Raw genomic sequence first — 17,651 nt, 5'->3', positions numbered from 1 at the left:
AAAAAGGATTATAAGAGAGTGTTCTAGCAGGTAGGTGTGCAGAATAAGTGGCCCCAGCTTACACGATGCTTTAGAAAAAGTGGGCAGTTGTGTTATGGAGAATCGTGGTCTTAGGATCTGATCCTGCAAGGTGTCAAGCACCCTTAGGTCCCATTAACTTCAGTGGGAGAAAAGTGGACGTGCTCAGCCCCTTCCCAATATTGGGCTGTCAAGTTGTAATGATTGTGCAGTTTGCATGCTAAAATTTTTGACTCCCTTTCTGAGTTCGTGGCATTCAATAAAAATAAGTATTTCATAGTTCTTATAATTTTTTAAATTGTTAAACTGAAAGATTTAAGCATAACATAAAAACAAATCCTAGATTAAGAATTTCTGCATATGATATGGCTATAGTACTTAGTAGCTTTAATGGAGACTGTATGTATTGAGAGCTTCTCAGGAAGCTTTTGCAGATTTGGATGTTGGCACGACTTCCACTTAGTATCACTGAATTTACTGTAAAATGCTAGGTTTCTACTCATTGTGATAAAATTGAAGCAAATGGAGGTCTGCAGCTACTACAGAGGATATACCAGCTTCGTAACGATTCTGCGAAAATACAAAGGAACATAATTCGCATCATTGGAAATATGGCTTTGGATGAACGTCTTCATTCATCCATCGTACGTGCAGGTAAAAAGAATGCAAACTTAAGCAATCTTGATGCAATATTTATGTTCTAAATTTGTAAGTGAATTTAGTACTTTTGTAAAATACATGGGATCAGTAGTGCTAGAGGCAGAAGTCCTATTCATTTACAGACCAAAGCAGCATGGTCAGTGTTACTGCAAACTTGTCTACTCTGTCCAGCCAATGTGCCTCATCCCTACAGTCAAGAGTCATTAAATCATTGATGAAGGTTCAGAATTTGGGCTTAGTTCAGCTAAACATCAGAATTGGGATATTTTTATGAATCTCCTGGGGCTCCTCATCACAAACTCTATCTACCCAATAGTTCCTAGATTTCCTTACTGGCTGTGATTTCTTCTTGTAAGGAGGCCAAGTAGGTCTGTTACTCTGCTGTCTGGAGTGAACAGGCCAATCCATCAATTTCCTCATTTTGAAGTAGATCTAGTAACTTCTACTTGATATTGCTGCTCTGCCTCTTTTAACAGGCTCTCTTTGGAGTTTGTGTCCCAGCATGCACCTGGGGACTGTGGAATTCTTTATGTTGTGAAATCCTTCCTTCTATTTCTGTGAGAATCCCTGCTCAATCCCCAGGGGCAGCTCTATTTTTTGCCACCCCAAGCACGGCAGTCAGGCGGCCTTCGGCGGTGTTTCTGCGAGTGATCTGCTGGTCCTGCGCCTTCGGCGTGCCCGCTGCCAAAGCCGTGGGACCGGCAGACCTCCTGCAGAAATGCCGCCAAAAGCTGCCTGACTGCTGCCCTCACAGCAACCGGCAGTCCGCCCCCTGCGGCTTGCTGCCCCAGGCACACGCTTGCTGCGCTGGTGCCTGGAGCCACCCCTGTCAATCCCTGAGAATGGAGAAAGAGATAGTCACAATCCTTTAATGCTCTCTGCAGCATACATTTCAAGGAATGTACTAAATGTTAAAGAGAACTCCATAGAAGAGCTACAGGGTCCTGGCAGTCCAGAACTGGGAAGAAGTGTACCTGTTTGTTCCCATAAAATGCTTATGAGGGTGGATAAGAAAAATGGGCCTGTGAGGCCATTGGTTCTGTCTTCCCATGTTAGGACTGCCAGCACAGGAAGGAGAGGAAAGGAAATGGTAGAAGTGGTATTGGCTCATGTTGGGCTCTCTGAGGGGGTGTGGGTATCCTTAGCTCAATGTTTTTTGACCCTTCAGAAAGGTTCAGTTTAAGTGATATTTTAAACAAAGAATTTTTGCCATTTTTTTGCAAAAACCTTTGTACGTGAGGATTAAGTATTAGAGACACCTTGGTCTATTTCTATTTTTATAATATAGAAAAGTGGAAAAAGATTATTTGATAATGTTCTCTTAAGGCCTTTCATTTTTTGCAAACCTTTGAAATATATCTTACTTCTAAAATAAATTTACATTCCTATATGTCTTTCATAATTTTCTTGTCATTTTTACTAATTCTGAAAAGTATTTGTTTTCAAACAGGTGACGTATGCAGCTCATCCATTCCTTCTCCTTATTTCTGCTGTGAATTACTAATCTTGAATTTGTGACATTTCAGTCAGACTGCTGGTAACATACTATGCGACCATAGTCCCTGGGATCTGGACTTCACTGCAGAATCCAGCAGAAGGAGAAGCTGGGTTGGGCAGAAGAAAACTCTTATTTAGACGCTAGTATCTATAATTGGTGGGGGAATTCAGAATGATGCTGGCCAAGTAAATTGCATTTTCTCTCCTTTTTCAAGTTTGCCACCATAAGACAGTTCTTTCTTCAAAGTGTGCCCAGTTTTCCTCTATGAAGTTGGCTTTAAAGTAGTTGGTCTAAAAAATTTCTTTAGCCAATAGCAACTTGGGTTATGCAGGATTTTGTAGGTATGATTTAACAAGCACGGTAACAGCCTCCTGATTTGACCTGTTTCCATTACTTCTCACCTCTTACTTTGCTTATCTTCCTGCTCTATTTCATTTCTCCCCACATGCACCCTATCTCCAAAGATCCATATTATCAGTATGACCAATGATACAAGCAATCTTCTTTCAACTTTTGGTTGTTGAAATGCACAAAACCTTGATGGGACACAGTTAAAGAAGCAAAACTGCTTAAGAAAACCCCTCAATCCTCTAAGTGCAAAATTGTACTTCAGAAATTTCTTCTTTGTTCAGCAGACTCCAGTGTTCTCTCTTAACCCTTTCTTTCCCAACCTCTTCACCCATAATAGGACTCTAGGGTATTGAAGTGGCTTATCTTGGACAGTTGTCTCTGTTTCTCTCTCCTTGCGTAAGGCTTTTATTTGAATTTCAGATGTTGGCTCCATATTTATTATATTTCTCTATCATATATTTAAATTCTGTGCTTTAAATGCTCTATTGGTTTTATCTCTTTGAATTTTAATGTGGGTGGAGTTTTATATCATTTTTCAAAATTATAATAGACGTACAAAAATATTTGAATTATTTTTGTTTTAAATACTTAAATATTTCATTCAAAATCTTGTCCTTCACATTTCTCAGTAATCTCTGCAGGTTCACAGAGGTGTCTAATAAGATTGGTTTTATTTTAGGAAATAGCTGTCCATCTTCTTTGTAAAGGCAGCTGAGATTGTATTTTAATCATGTTGGACAGCACTTTGAGAATGGCTTTATTAATACCATCACTTTAGTAACAGTACTTTATTTTTTTGTTGTAAATAGCATGGCTACATTTAGGATCATAGAGACCAAGGTGTCTCTAATACTGAATCCTCACGTACAAGGGTTTTAAAAATTGGGACTGGACAGTGGTTGTACTCTCCTAATAAGCATCAGTTTGCAGACCCTCCATTTCATTCCTGGCTGCTAGCTGGTTAGCAGGGATAGCTGTCTCTTCTCTCTGTGGTCCACCCAGCCCTAACTTCTGGGGTCCTCTTCTTCCCTAATGGCTACTAAGGGTAGGTCTATACTTACCGCGCGGGTCGACGCGGAGAGTTCGACTTCTCGGAGTTCGAACTATCGCGTCTAATCAAGACGCGATAGTTCGAACTCCCCACGCGCTCCGGTCGACTCCGGAACTCTATCACCACGAACGGCGGTGGCGGAGTCGACCTTGGAGCCGCGGACTTCGTTCCCGCGGCGTCTGGACGGGTGAGTAGCCTGAACTAAGGTACTTTGACTTCAGCTACGCTATTCGCGTAGCTGAAGTCGCGTACCTTAGTTCAACCCCCCCCCTTAGTGTAGACCAGGCCTAGGAGAAAGACTGTCTTTTCTCTACTCTTTCCTGGTTATTATTGTACTATGTTCTATGCCCCCATAGTACTATTGTACTATGCCCTCATTGGGACGGTAATAGGAAATGTGAACATCATAGTACCTTAACCTCTGTAATAAAAAATGCCAGTCTCTTTGCCCACTACAATTCACTTTGTCCTTTCTTCTCCCTTCCCATCAGATGTTGGAGGGCTCTTATTCTACTGGGGAGGTACCATTTATTTTCTCTACCTTTCTCACATCTTGACTGCTTGAGGGATTTGGGGATTTACGCCCTTGCTCCTTTCCCCCTCCCTCTTCCTTTTGGGTGATGGGAGAAATTGAAGGGGGTACACACTCTTCTTCTTGAGAGAGAGGGTGCTCTTGCTGCAGATCATAAACTGATCACCAGTTGGAGTCAGAAATTAATTGCGTACCACGTCACTGTGGAATATTTTTGGCACAGTTCAGTGCATTACACAGGTGCTACCATCCAGCACTGGCTACAGTGTGAGGCAAGATACCTGGGTCGAAATAGGGTTTGCTCTAGCATTGCAATTCTTATGCTCCTACAATTATTTTGGCAAACATCATTTCAAACGAGAAAAGCCATTCTGCAATCATAGTTCAGATAATAGTTTCTTAGTAATTAACAGCCAATGAGAGATGTGTTTTGTTTTATTTTTAAACTAGGTTGGGTTTCCATACTTGCTGAAGCAATGAAGTCTCCTCATGTCATTCAGTCTTCACATGCATCCAGAGCCCTGGCTAATCTGGACAGAGAGACAGTGCAGGAAAAGTATCCAGATGGCGTATATGTTTTACATCCACAGTACCGTAGCAGGTAAAGACGAGGGTCCTTACTCTACCACATGCTACTTCTTTTATTATTCACTTACAAAAAACTTTGTGAAGGTGGAGTTAAAGTTGCTGCTGCACAGCAGTGCTGTCTGCTGTGCCTGTCCTTCTGGAATGTAGGACTTAAATATCTTAAACTCAAATGTTAAGGCACTAGGAAGTACTCAGTGAAAGTCTCGTCAGATCTCCCTGAAAAGAATGTGAGTGTTACAAGGAAAAACAAACACAAATTTACAAAAATTGGTATATGCACATTTAAGGTATTGCTTCACATGCAATTCAGCCCTGTTGGGATGCCAGCACCATGTTGATAATTGTTCTTTTGAAAGCAAGGAATATTTGGCAAAAATGCTGGAAACTAATTGCAGGAAATCCCGTAGAGTATTGTTAGTAAAACAATTAATTGTGCTTGTGCAGCTGGAAACGAGGAGAAGCAGGTGTCAACTAGCAGCAACTGCTCCTTATATTAATGCCATTGCACAGGCCACATGGAAGGTTCTGTTGAATTGTATGAATAGAAATCCTGATTTAGGATTGTAATTGGGCAAAGAGACTGGCATTTTTTATTACAGAGGTTAAGGTACTATGATGTTCCATTTCCTATTACCGTCCCTATGTGGGCATAGTTAAGATGGTGCTGTATATGAAGCATCATCTTAAAGGTACGTTTCATTTTTGAGTTGCTCTTGCAAAATTTGTAGGGATTTTACTGTCTCCATGCATAGCAGTAAAATACTCTTTGGCCTACTTGGTGAGCAGCTCCTTTTGGGTACCAGAGATACCTCTATCCTTCAGTTTCTTGGGTGTAAATTGGAGTTAGCAAAGGGAAACTTTCTTATTGCAGCAGTGAGATTCAGCAATGAGCCTCAGGGTACTTCCCTCATTGGCTATGGGTTCCTCCCTCATTTAATATTCCTGCATATGTCTTGCAGGGTAAGTGGTATTGTCATGGGTTTAGGTTCCCCTTCCCGCCCCTTGTTCCTTAGTAAATCACATAATTGCATTACTCACAGTGTTCTGGCATGGTGAACATTCCATGGGAATTTCTCTGATCCTTGGATGCAGCATGAAGGGAATGGTGTTGGTTCTGTTTTCCAGCCATTTTATAAGTTGAAAATGTATCTGTTTGTGATCTATTGATGTGCCACTAGCCCAGGGGTAGGCAACCTATGGCACGGGTGCCGAAGGCAGCATGCGAGCTGATTTTCAGTGGCACTCACACTGCGGGTCCTGGCCACTGGTCTGAGGGGGCTCTGCATTTTAATTTAATTTTAAAAGAAGCTTCTTAAACATTTTAAAAAACGTATTTACTTTACATACAACAATAGTTTAGTTATTTATTATAGACTTAGAGAAAGAGACCTTCTAAAAATGTTAAAATGTATTACCAGCACACGAAACCTTAAATTAGAGTGAATAAATGAAGACTCGGCACAGCACTTCCGAAAGGTTGCTGACCCCTGCACTAGCCTCTTATCGGGTCTGCATACCTCCAATAGCAGCAGTCCTACTGCAGACAGCTTGGATGCATTTAATGTTATCCTGTATGGACCACTTCAACTCCCTCCCCTTTCCCTAGCCCACTGTACTCTGTGTGGTTCCTCAGTTTACATTTATTGTGGTTACTACGCGTGATGATCTCCGTAACACGGATATATTGTGCAGGTTTTCTTTTTTAAAAAGCACTTTGGGGTGGTTCAGGATGAAATGGCTTATGTAAATGTTAATTTTAATGTATTAAAATATGTACCCTACTTCTTTTAAAAATTCTTTCCAATATCAGTCAGCCCATTAAAGCAGACGTCCTTTTTATTCATGGTCTTTTGGGAGCAGCATTTAAAACCTGGCGACAACAAGACATTAATCAGCCTTTGGATGTAAAGGCTTTCGAAGGGGAAGAGGTTTACAGTGAATGCTGGCCAAAGGTAGGGAGACAGTAATTAATTCCCATCAGATTATTGTTTCCTCTTCAATGAGCATTATGGAGAGGAAAATGGAAGAGACCTAGAGTCACACAACACACAGTCAACCTGTGGAACTCTTTGCCAGAGGATGTCATGAAAGCCAAGACTATAACAGGGTTAAAAAAAGAACAAGATAAGTTCATGGAGGATAGGTCCATCACTGGCTATTAGCCAGGATGAATAGGGATGGTGTCCCTAGCCTCTGTTTGCAAGAAGCTGGGAATGGGCGACGGGATGGATCACTTGATGATTACTTGTTCTGTTCATTCCCTCTGAAGCACCTGGCATTGGCCACTATCCGAAGACAGGATACTGGGCGAGAAGGACTATTGGTCTGACCCAGTATAGCCGTTCTTACTTTTAGCAACTGCCTGGTTTTAATCTAGATTACTTTTAATCAGATTCTGCAAGTAGCTCTTTCTTTCTTACTTACTAGTAAATGTTTGTCAACAAGTTGCATTTCTGAACAGATTGTTCTTGGGTTGGGATTTCCCAGCTAATGTTAGCTCCTTTGATATAATTGTTTCCTCCAATAAAAGAGGACGCAGTATCCTCCACATTTCTTTCTATTATTCCTCTTAGATTGGGCAAGAATTTGGTTGCCTAGTAGATATCTGTTCACCCTCTTTGCCTTTTTTATTTGCTATTCAGAGACCAAAAAAAGTCCACAAAATTCCAGATTTTTTCACGTATACTATATTTTTTATAGAGAAACGGATTGCTGATTAACTAAAGCTTTGTAGTGTTTGCTGTTGAAGTTTTATCAGTGAATCAGTAACAAGGGCCTTAAAGAAATTTCGTTTGGTGTTGTGTATTTTATATCATAATGTAATCAGAAAAGTAACTCTGTAAAAATGGTAGTTCAGGGTTCCATTTTCAATCTAATTGATTTTCCATGTCAGACAGGAGAGGGAGCCAGAAGCCTGAGTACCGATTCCAGCTCTGGCACTCACTCTCTCCCTTTGTGGCTTTGGGCAGTTTCCTTAATCTGCATGCCTGTTTTCCAGTCTATAAAAGAGTAAGGGCCAGTCTACACTGGCAGCGCGTTAACGTGCCTTGTGTGGTCGCAGCGCAGCTCTCCCAGCACTCTAAAAAAAACAAAAAACAAAAACAAAAAAACCCACCTCAAAGAGGGGCAAAGCTCCCAGTGCTGGGGCACTGTTTACACTGGTGCTTTACAGCGCTGCAACTTGCTGCGCTCAGAGGGGTGTTTTTTCACACCCCTGAGCAAGAAAGTTGCAGTGCTGTTAATTGCCAGTGTAAATTGGCAAGCCCTAATTCTCATGTTTCAGAGTAGCAGCCGTTTTAGTCTGTATCCACAAAAAAGAACAGGAGTACTTGTGGCACCTTAGAGACAGAGGGCTTGGCTACACTTACAAATTTGCAGCGCTGCAGCACGGTGTGAAAACACACCCTCTGCAGCGCTGCAAATTGCGGCGCTACAAAGCGCCAGTGTAGTCAAAGCCCCAGCGCTGGGAGCCGCGCTCCCAGCGCTGTCTGTTATTCCCCACAGGGAGGTGGAGTACGGACAGCGCTGGGAGAGCTTTCTCCCAGCGCTGGTGCTTTGACTACACTTAGCGCTTCAAAGCGCTGCCGCGGCAGCGCTTTGAAGTGTAAGTGTAGCCAAAGCCTAACAAATTTATTTCAGCATGAGCTTTCGTGAGCTACAGCTCACTTCTTCGGATGCATAGAATGGAACACACAGACAGGAGATATTTATACATACAGAGAACATGAAAAGGTGGAAGTATGCATACCAACAGGAGGAGTCTAATCAATTGAGATGAGCTATCATCAGCAGGAGAAAAAAAAACTTTTGAAGTGATAATAGAAGGTATGAGGAGAACTTAACATAGGGAAATAGATTCAATTAGTGTAATGACCCAACCATTCCCAGTCTCTGTTTAAGCCAGACTCCAAAGAGAGACTGCTGAACTCAAATGAATATGCAAATTAGATACAATTAAGTTAGGCTTAAACAGAGACTGGGAATAGTTGGGTCATTACACTAATTGAATCTATTTCCCTATGTTAAGTTCTCCTCACACCTTCTATTATCACTTCAGAAGTTTTTTTTCTCCTGCTGATGATAGCTCATCTCAATTGATTAGACTCTTCCTGTTGGTATGCATACTTCCACCTTTTCATGTTCTCTGTATGTATAAATATCTCCTGTCTGTGTGTTCCATTCTATGCATCCGAAGAAGTGAGCTGTAGCTCACGAAAGCTCATGCTGAAATAAATTTGTTAGTCTTTAAGGCCTGGTCTACACTGGGTGTGGGGGTGGGGTCGATCTAAGGTACGCAACTTCAGCTACGTGAATAGCGTAGCTGAAGTCGAAGTACCTTAGCTCGAATTACTTACCCGTCCTCATGGCGCGGGATCGATGTCCGCGGCTCCCCCGTCGACTCCGGTACCGCCACTTGCTCCGGTGGAGTTCCGGAGTCGACAGGATCGCGTTCGGGGTTCGATATATCGCGTCTAGATGAGACGCGATATATCGAACTCCGAGAAATCGATGGCTATCCGGCGGGTAGTGAAGACGTACCCTAAGGTGCCACAAGTACTCCTGTTCTTTTTTGCCTAATTCTCATGCACCTCAAAGAGGTGTTATGAGGATGTTAATGGGCAGTCTTCATCCCTGATATCATCCACTGAAGTCAGCTTTGTGAAGCTTTGCAATTGTTTGTAAAGCACTTGGAAGATTTAAGAAAAGCTTTAATTTTAAACTCAAAAGGTGATTTATTGAACTGCCAGTCCTGCAAACACAGCCTGAGATCTTTAAAGTCAAGTTGCCTGTTAAATCATTATCAATAATAATTGTTTCTGCAATCAGAATTTAGTGGACTCTTTTGTCAATAATGCCTGAGTCAAAACAGAATCCAGCTCACTCCCATAGCTTTGGTGTCTTTGTGATGTGCTAACAGTAGTAAAAACTGTTTTGTCATTTAAAGTAAGCAGCTAAGACACAAAGGAACACCAGCAGCAAATATTTTCAGAAGGGTGGGTATCATTTTTACATTTCAGTCCGTTTTCTGTCCAAAACTGCACTTTACATTTAATAGTTTTTTTTACTTTTCTTCTAATTAACTATCAATCTTACAGCAGATTGCTGGTCTTGATGTTGATGTATGAGAACCAACTGGTGTAGTGGAAATTCAAGTATGCTCCTTTGTTTTGATTTTATATTTTAGACCTGGCTAGCCTCAGACTGTCCTTCGCTTAGAATTGTATCTGTGGAGTATGACACCCACCTGAGTGATTGGAAAACAAAGTGCCCTATTGAGGACCACAGGTAACAAATGAAGTGCATGTAATTAGGGGAGGAGAGAGAAAGCTATACTATTGATATATTGGATCCTATAGTCAGGAGCAGGTGATCTTATTTTTCCTGTCATGTGCTGCTGTGGAGGAGATTTTGGTTTGGAGAAACTTCTTACCACCTGTTCCTCAGCAACAGTGTGCACATTTGATTTCCCTACTGCCTGAGTAGGTGCTTGTGGTGTCTCTCTAAATTCTTGTGGTTCATTCAGCTTTACATTAAGGAGAAATGTGTGAAGAACTCTAGAGACTGGCCTGAATAGATTCTTTGTGGGGTGGGGGATTTTTTAACTTCAGGCAAACCATTCTCCAAATGCACTACAAACCAATCTTCAGATTAAGACTTTATATGCCTAGTTTTGGCCTGGAGATCATTTTTATTCAAGAGTTATAAATCCCTGAAAAGAGAGAGATACTATTCTGTGGCAGATAAAATATAATAGCTGTATAATAGTTTTGGACAGGAAGTAAAGGAGACCATATTCAGCTGAAACTCAAGTTGGTATTTGTCAGGACATGTTTGCCAAAAGTGCTGTGGGATCTTTATTGACCACAAGTGATGAGGATTTCTGTTATACGTCTCATTTGAACAGCAGCACCTCCAACTCAACAGGGTTTTCTAACAGGAAAAATAGTAGAACAGACTAGGGGTATGTTCCAAAGCCCATTGAAGTCAACAGGAGTCTCTCCATTGACTTTAATGGACTTTGGAGGAAGCCCTAGGTCTCAATCCTACAAACATTTATGCCTGAGCTCAGTTTGAAGCAGGTGAGTAGTCTCAAGGATATGACTAGGGGACTACTCTTGTGCTTAAAATTAAGTGTTTACCGGATCAGGGGCCAAAGGATTTATATTACATAGTAGGGGAAAACTTTCATCACAGTATAGAAAATTAGGGGGCACAATTCTTATTGTTTTCTCTCCCCACTCCTTGTTCCTTCTATTTCTTGGTATTTAGCAAATTGATACAATTATTCCAATAAAGGAAGCATATGTAATCCACTCCAATAACCATCTCACGCACTTCTTTGAAATTAGTAGAAACAAAACAATACAGTTTAATAACAGCAAAAATACATGTAGACAGGTACTTCTGTTTCTTACTGTGTCCAACCAGAGTTATGGAAGTGGAAAGGAGTTAGAAAAAGGAAAAAAATATATTTCTCAATGTGTATGATAGTAATTTTTGTCCTCAGAATAAAGATCCCCTGTATTTGATCATTTTGCAGTTCCATATGGGTGCTGAAAAATAAAAGGTATGAAGGAGGATTCCTTAAGAGTATCAAGAAAGATGCAGCAGTAGAATCATACCCCTTGCATTATTATTCATAGATACACTAACTGACCTTTTAAAAGTGAGCTTATAGTGCTGTCATCTAAAGCGTCATGAACATGTGGGACAACAGTCCCACGGAGCTGTGAAATCCCACATGCCATTTTGGACTTGATTCTCAGAAGGAACAAATCCCTGCAGCTGTCTTAAAGATTTAGTTCAGTTGAAAAGACACATTTGAATCTCTTTTCACAGGTACTATAACAGAGTGATCTTTAACATCCATTCTGAGAATTGATTGTACAAGGCTTTTTAAATATGGCTGTTGTTTAGATTTTTGAACTGTAATATCACAGTATCCTGATATTTCTGCTGCTCATTCAATTCTCCGAGTTCTCATCTTGTCCTGTGGTCCTCTATGTTCAACTTTACTTCTGCTGTGAGGAAGGGAGGTGATATGGTTCAAAGCATGGGACTGGGAATCAGTAGATGTTCCTGCTCTGCTACAGACTTGTTGACCTTCGGCAAATCATTTACCTTTTCTGTACCTCAACTTCTCCATCTTCAAAATGGAGACGATTATGCTTTACCACTCTTAACTCTGAGATTATTGGCTGGAAGGTGTAATAGAAGATCAAAGTATCAGTAGGTATTATTTTAGAAATTACAGGTAGATCACAGACTTATTTGTTCAGAGCCCTGGATTCAGCTTGAACATTATCAGTGCATTGCTCCATACTTTAAGCACAATTTAGCAAAGTATTTGCTTGTCAGACACTGTTTGCTTCACAAGAGAATAAAATTCATTACACTCTGATGCTTTGAAAAGAAAAATATTTTTATATGGAAACCAAGCTGTTTAAAATCCCAAAGCATAAGGAGACATTTTGAGCTAATCCTAAATCCCAAAACTACAGGAAAACGCCAGTGCTTCTAGAAAATATTAGTTATCTCTGTTCCTGAGCTCCTGTTATTCCTAGTGGGCCCAGTCCTACAAGGTGTTTGGTGTCCTTAGTTCCCAATGAAGTTGGTAATAGCTGATTGTGTTCAGTAACGTGCATGATCAGGTCCAACATGAGTTATCTACCTAAATCCCTTTTCATAATACTAATGTACTGAAACTCCACTCCAGCATGAGACTGCCCTTTAATATGTTTGCCTTCTGCCTTGCATCTCTCTTTTTCTTCTGCAGGAAATCTATTGCTTATAGGAGCAATGAGCTTCTTACCAAGCTTAGAGCTGCTGGTGTTGGAGACAGACCTCTGGTATGGGTATCACATAGCATGGGGGGTAAGTACTTTGCTTATGCTGTACAGATCAGCTATGTTGTATTGGCCATTATGCTTTAAAATGAATGGCTAAATTAGCCTGAACAACCACATTTCAGATCAAACTTGGTCACCCCACAAGTGTGCAAAATGTGGTCTGAAAAATATCAAACTTTATTAACTATACTGCATTGCATAAACAATTTATTAATGAACTATATTGTTATCTCTTTGTACTATCATTGACTTGCATCCGAAGAAGTGGGTATTCACCCACGAAAGCTCATGCTGCAAAACGTCTGTTAGTCTATAAGGTGCCACAGGATTCTTTGCTGCTTCTTTGTACTATGTTGGGGGAAGCGCACAGAATCAATGAATGATTTAGCTAAGATTGTAATTGGGAACCTGGAGGATAAATTCTCTCCATGATGGATCTTTAGTGAACATCACTGGTAGAGTTTAAAGGAAACCCAAATAAGTTTGGAATATTGGATTTGACACCAAATAGTAACAGTTTACATTTCCTGCCTCATTATAGTTTTCTACTTTTACATATTTTTCAAAGTAGAAGAGTAGACCTAATTAGTTGAGGAAAGAATATGATGGTCTGATTTGTATGTATTGTAATATGAACATTATTCTCGCAGTTATTTAGTTCCCTGCATAAATAAATATTTTTGTTGCCAGGTCTCCTAGTTAAAAAGATGTTGGTGGATGCTTCCAAGAACCCAGAAATGGATAAAATTGTAAACAACACCCGAGGAATCATATTTTATAGTGTACCTCACCATGGCTCCCAGCTGGCTGAATACTCAATGAATGCTAGATATCTTCTCTTTCCTTCTGTGGAGGTTAAGGAACTCAGCACAGGTATGCTCACTTTGTAACCACTTAGCATAAGAGTTTATCTGTTTATGATTTTTGTGTGTCCATCTGAAAATGCAAGATAAAAACAGCAAAACCCCTTTTTATCTTTCTACGGCTGTCAGTTAAATTGACAGAATAACTGCTGTACTTTACTGTTTGGAGAAGAGGATAAAGCTGTGGGCAAGTTTACAGAAAAGTCTCGGCTGTTCAGAAATGTAATAATGTAGTATGTGACTCCTCTGTAGCATACCTTGTAATCAAATCCCAGGCTATGTAGGATTAAATGACAAAGTTTTAGCGTGGCATAGTCTAGGCTGCTGTCAAACCCCTGAAAACAGGGTCTTACGATGGATGTGCTGCTGTTTTTATTGGAGTTATAATTTTGCCAAAGCATTTCTTTACAAGATAAAATATTGTAGATACGTTTTTATTTTCTGAAAATGAGTTAACACAATTTACACAATATACAGTATTTATTTTTCTCCTTCTTTAGATTCTCCTGCCCTTAAAGAACTGAATGATGATTTTCTTTCATTTGCCAAGGATAAGAAATTTCCAGTCTTGAGTTTTGCAGAAACCTTACCAACGCATATAGGTAGCATGATAAAACTTCATGTGGTACCTGTGGACTCAGCCAGTATGTCAATTAGCTATTTACTTTTTTCGCATATTGATGTAGGAGGATAGGCAATGCAGATACTGTAATAGAAATATCTGAAAAGATAAATAAATAGGAGATATTGTATGAAAAACCATTGATGGTTCCTTTTGTTTAAACTTTTGACCAGATTTTGACCTTGGATACATTTCTAAGTACAAACATGTAACCCTCCTATTGAAATCAGTGAGAATGCAGTGCAAATCTGAGCATATTACTTATAGAGCAGTGTGGCAAAGGTTGTTCTTATGCATCTAACAGGGTCCTCTCCTTATTTTTTAAAGGTGGGGGAAATCGCTGCACACAAACTCTTAGAGACCTCATGGTGTTCACATGGCCAATGTTCTCCATTTGGTTCAATGCTCAGTCTCTCACACAAACCCACTACACTACTATAGCATCCTTTTGGATGACCAAATATGGAAAACTTCAGGCAAAACAAAGAATTGCTCAGAAAGTTGTTAACATAATGCACATGGTGTTAGAAGAGAAGACTCAGCATAACCTTAACTAGAACTTTCACTAAAGCGATCAGGATTAGCTATCAGGAATACCCAAACACCATGACTAGTCTCAGTGTAACTAAATTTGCTGGGAGTAGGGCACCTATATTATGCATTTAAGTGATGGGTTTTCGCTTTCCCGGGGAGACTCTTTATACCATGTTCCATGTTTGAAGTCCAATCCAGCCCAGTTTTAAATTCTAAAATCACAATTTTTCTAAGAGTTCATTAAATTATGGATGAATTTAATTATGAGTAGAAACCTTCTGCAGACACTTACATATTTGTGGAATCCCACTGAAGTCAGTGGAACTCCGCTCGGTTTAAGGGTCTGCCCAAGTGGATCCCTTTGTAGAATCAGTCTAAAGCTGCATCTATTTATGCAATGTGTCACTGTGTTGATAATGCTTTCAGCACATTTAAAAACAACCTAGTGTAAGACAAAATGAATAAATAGCAGCTATGGAGGGGTTGGGTTTGGGTGACTTTAATTGTTAATGTAAGAGCTTTTTCTTAATCTACACTATTTTGTTTTTTTTTCCTCCTCCAGATTTAGGCATAGGAGACCTCATTCCAGTGGAGGTTAATCATCTGAATATTTGCAAGCCAAAGAAAAAAGATACTTTTCTATACCAATGTACTGTAAAGTTTATTCAAGATGCTTTAGCAAGAGAACTGGGAAGTTGAGATTTTACCATCCTTGCTTGCTTCTCTCTCCCATTTGGTGTAATGCAACAAAGTCTTTCCACTAAAACTGTTGGCAGACCTCCAGAACTATAGACACGATATTAATAATAAAATCACCTGTCCAGGTGGCTTTGAATATATCTTCTGCTTGGAAATCTACATTGTCTGTGTCTGAAATGCATTCAAAATATATACAAACAACCAGAGCCCCAGAAATCTGGTAATAAAAGGTGAAAGTCTGATGTGATTCACTTTGACTTGTTGACTACATGTATGTAATTCCTCTGATGATTTGACCAGTAAGCAATGGGAATGCAGTGGAGGAAAGGCTTCAGGTATCCTGTAGCTACTCTTCTGGAGCAGCATGGATGGGCTATGAAGGGTGTCCCATGGTTCACTTCTTAGCCAAGAAAGATTGCTGTGATTGAGATGAATGTACATATATGGTACACTTAGGACCAAAAACAATAAACCCAAATGATAATTAATAACGTAGGGAAACAAATGGCTGTCTAAAAGTACACATCTGCTATCCATGTTTAGGAGTTTGAAACCTATTAAGAACATGTGAATGATTCAAGATATTGTTTTGATTGATGGACCAGTTTATGCTGCTTGCCTTTCTGTTTAATAGGCCCAGACATTCTTCTAGTTTAATTCACTTTTTACCAGTTGGCATCAATTGATAACAAATGCAGGAAACAGAGTGCTGTGTGAGAAAGAGAAGCATCACCTAATCTTTTGTTCTCTGGTATGGTATCCTATGTAAAGGAGACAGTGGCAGTTTAATTTAGTTTTAAGCAAAAAGATAAATACATTCTTGTGCTGTTCCATTTTAATTCTGTCAGCGTTGGGCTTCAAGATCATAGAAGAAGAGCCCTGGTGTGAGAAATTTTTTACCTAGTTCTCTGCTCTGTCATACACAAGATCTGGGTAGGGGACCTTTGTGCTGATTTCTTGTTGCCTACTTTGGGAGTGCTGAAAAGGCAGGACACTTAACTCTTGGCGGGAGTGGTGCCTATCGCTCAATAGGAAGCTCTCAGCTGATTTAAGAATGGTGTTGATGAGGCTCCAATAGCGGGACACTTGTGTAGTCTGTCACAAGAAAGATGGTGGCTATGATATGAGGCTTTGGTATTTGCAGGGGAGGGGGCAGGAGGCTAAGGCAGAAAACATAAAGGAGTTCCCAGGGCTCCATCAGGGCATTTTATATTTGTGGGGGCCTAAGCTAACTTATTGCTGTACATGGAGGAAAAACAGCAACAGTTTCTTAAATAATTATGTGGAGTGTTTCACTGTATTATTATTATTATTATTATTATTATTTGCTAAGGCCCAGGATGATCTGGTTAACAGCATTGATAGAAATATTTTGTAGAACAAGGGTAGCAGTGTTCAGCCACCTTTCTTAAAGCCTTAAATGATTCCAAACCTAATTAAGAGCAGCTTAGTTATGGGCTTGATTTAGCAAAGGACTAATACTGATCTAGTGGCCAAAAAAAGTTGACGTCCACAGCCAGAGAATCCCTGATAGACTATCTGGCCCTCACTGTCACCCAAGCAAATCACCTTAATAGTCCTGGATTTTCCTAGCTAGCCATTTATCAACTAAGGCCTTTGTTGATGATGATAGGGGAACCACTGGAAACTGTTTCAGGACTTCTTTAATGTGATTGTACAACGATGATGGTAAAAAGCACAGTAAGATGACATGAAGCTCAGAAGTCCCACAGTAGCTTGTATTGGTGGTGGTTTAGAATACTGAGACCACCTCCACTAGTCCAACCCTAGAGCACTCTCATGTAGGATGACCAGTGCTGGGAAATACAGAACCCAGAGCAGTACTGAAGGCCAGGCATGCTTTCTTTTGGATCAAACCACATGTAAGAATTTTGGCTGCCACTATTTCAGACTGAAAATATAGTTTGGGACTATAGTAATTTTAAAAACAGTTTATCCTACTTCTGCTGTGCTCAAATATAGGAGAACCCTGTTTATCTAGGTGGAACAGGATGTATGGAATTTATCGGGATACACAGGGTTTTGGATAAGCTGAGAACTTTGCATTGTACAACATGCAAATAGGGTGATGCAAACCATTTTTGAGTAAAAAGACATTTTTTGGCTAACAGGGAGTCAGATCAACCAGTGTCTTTTGTAATGCCTTGTACAATAAATCTGTCTGTATGAGCTACAGTGACTGGAATTCTTGAACCAGCTTTCAATTTTTTGCAACTAACAAATGTATTCATGTGTAACTTTAAATTAATATGTGGGTTATGCAGTAACTTTGTCTTTGGGAGATAGTAATGAAATGTGGTTTGTTTTTTCTTAATTGTACTATATCTCTTGAAAAAATATATTAAACTTGAATAATCTGCTAAA

At 40.0% G+C, this 17,651-nt stretch overlaps 1 protein-coding gene across 4 annotated transcripts in view; it reads left to right on the top strand.

Annotated features, from left to right (window-relative positions):
* SERAC1 (serine active site containing 1) overlaps positions 1-17,651 on the top strand; it is a 60,717-nt gene extending 43,066 nt beyond the window's left edge. For 3 of the 4 annotated variants that reach the window (XM_045010194.1, XM_045010193.1, XM_045010196.1), the window contains exons 10-17: positions 510-672; positions 4,561-4,711; positions 6,509-6,650; positions 9,884-9,984; positions 12,476-12,573; positions 13,239-13,421; positions 13,912-14,055; positions 15,130-17,651. In XM_045010194.1, the coding sequence (XP_044866129.1) occupies positions 510-672; positions 4,561-4,711; positions 6,509-6,650; positions 9,884-9,984; positions 12,476-12,573; positions 13,239-13,421; positions 13,912-14,055; positions 15,130-15,266 (1,119 nt within the window). In that variant the 3' untranslated portion in view covers positions 15,267-17,651. Of the gene's footprint in view, positions 1-509; positions 673-4,560; positions 4,712-6,508; positions 6,651-9,883; positions 9,985-12,475; positions 12,574-13,238; positions 13,422-13,888; positions 14,056-15,129 lie in introns of those variants that run through there. The other variant, XM_045010197.1, reaches the window with a different exon arrangement.

Source organism: Mauremys mutica, chromosome 3 (genome assembly GCF_020497125.1).
Source record: "Mauremys mutica isolate MM-2020 ecotype Southern chromosome 3, ASM2049712v1, whole genome shotgun sequence".
Taxonomy (NCBI): domain Eukaryota; kingdom Metazoa; phylum Chordata; order Testudines; family Geoemydidae; genus Mauremys; species Mauremys mutica.
Note: the sequence above shows the minus strand (reverse complement) of the source record. Positions and strands in the feature narration are given on the sequence as shown.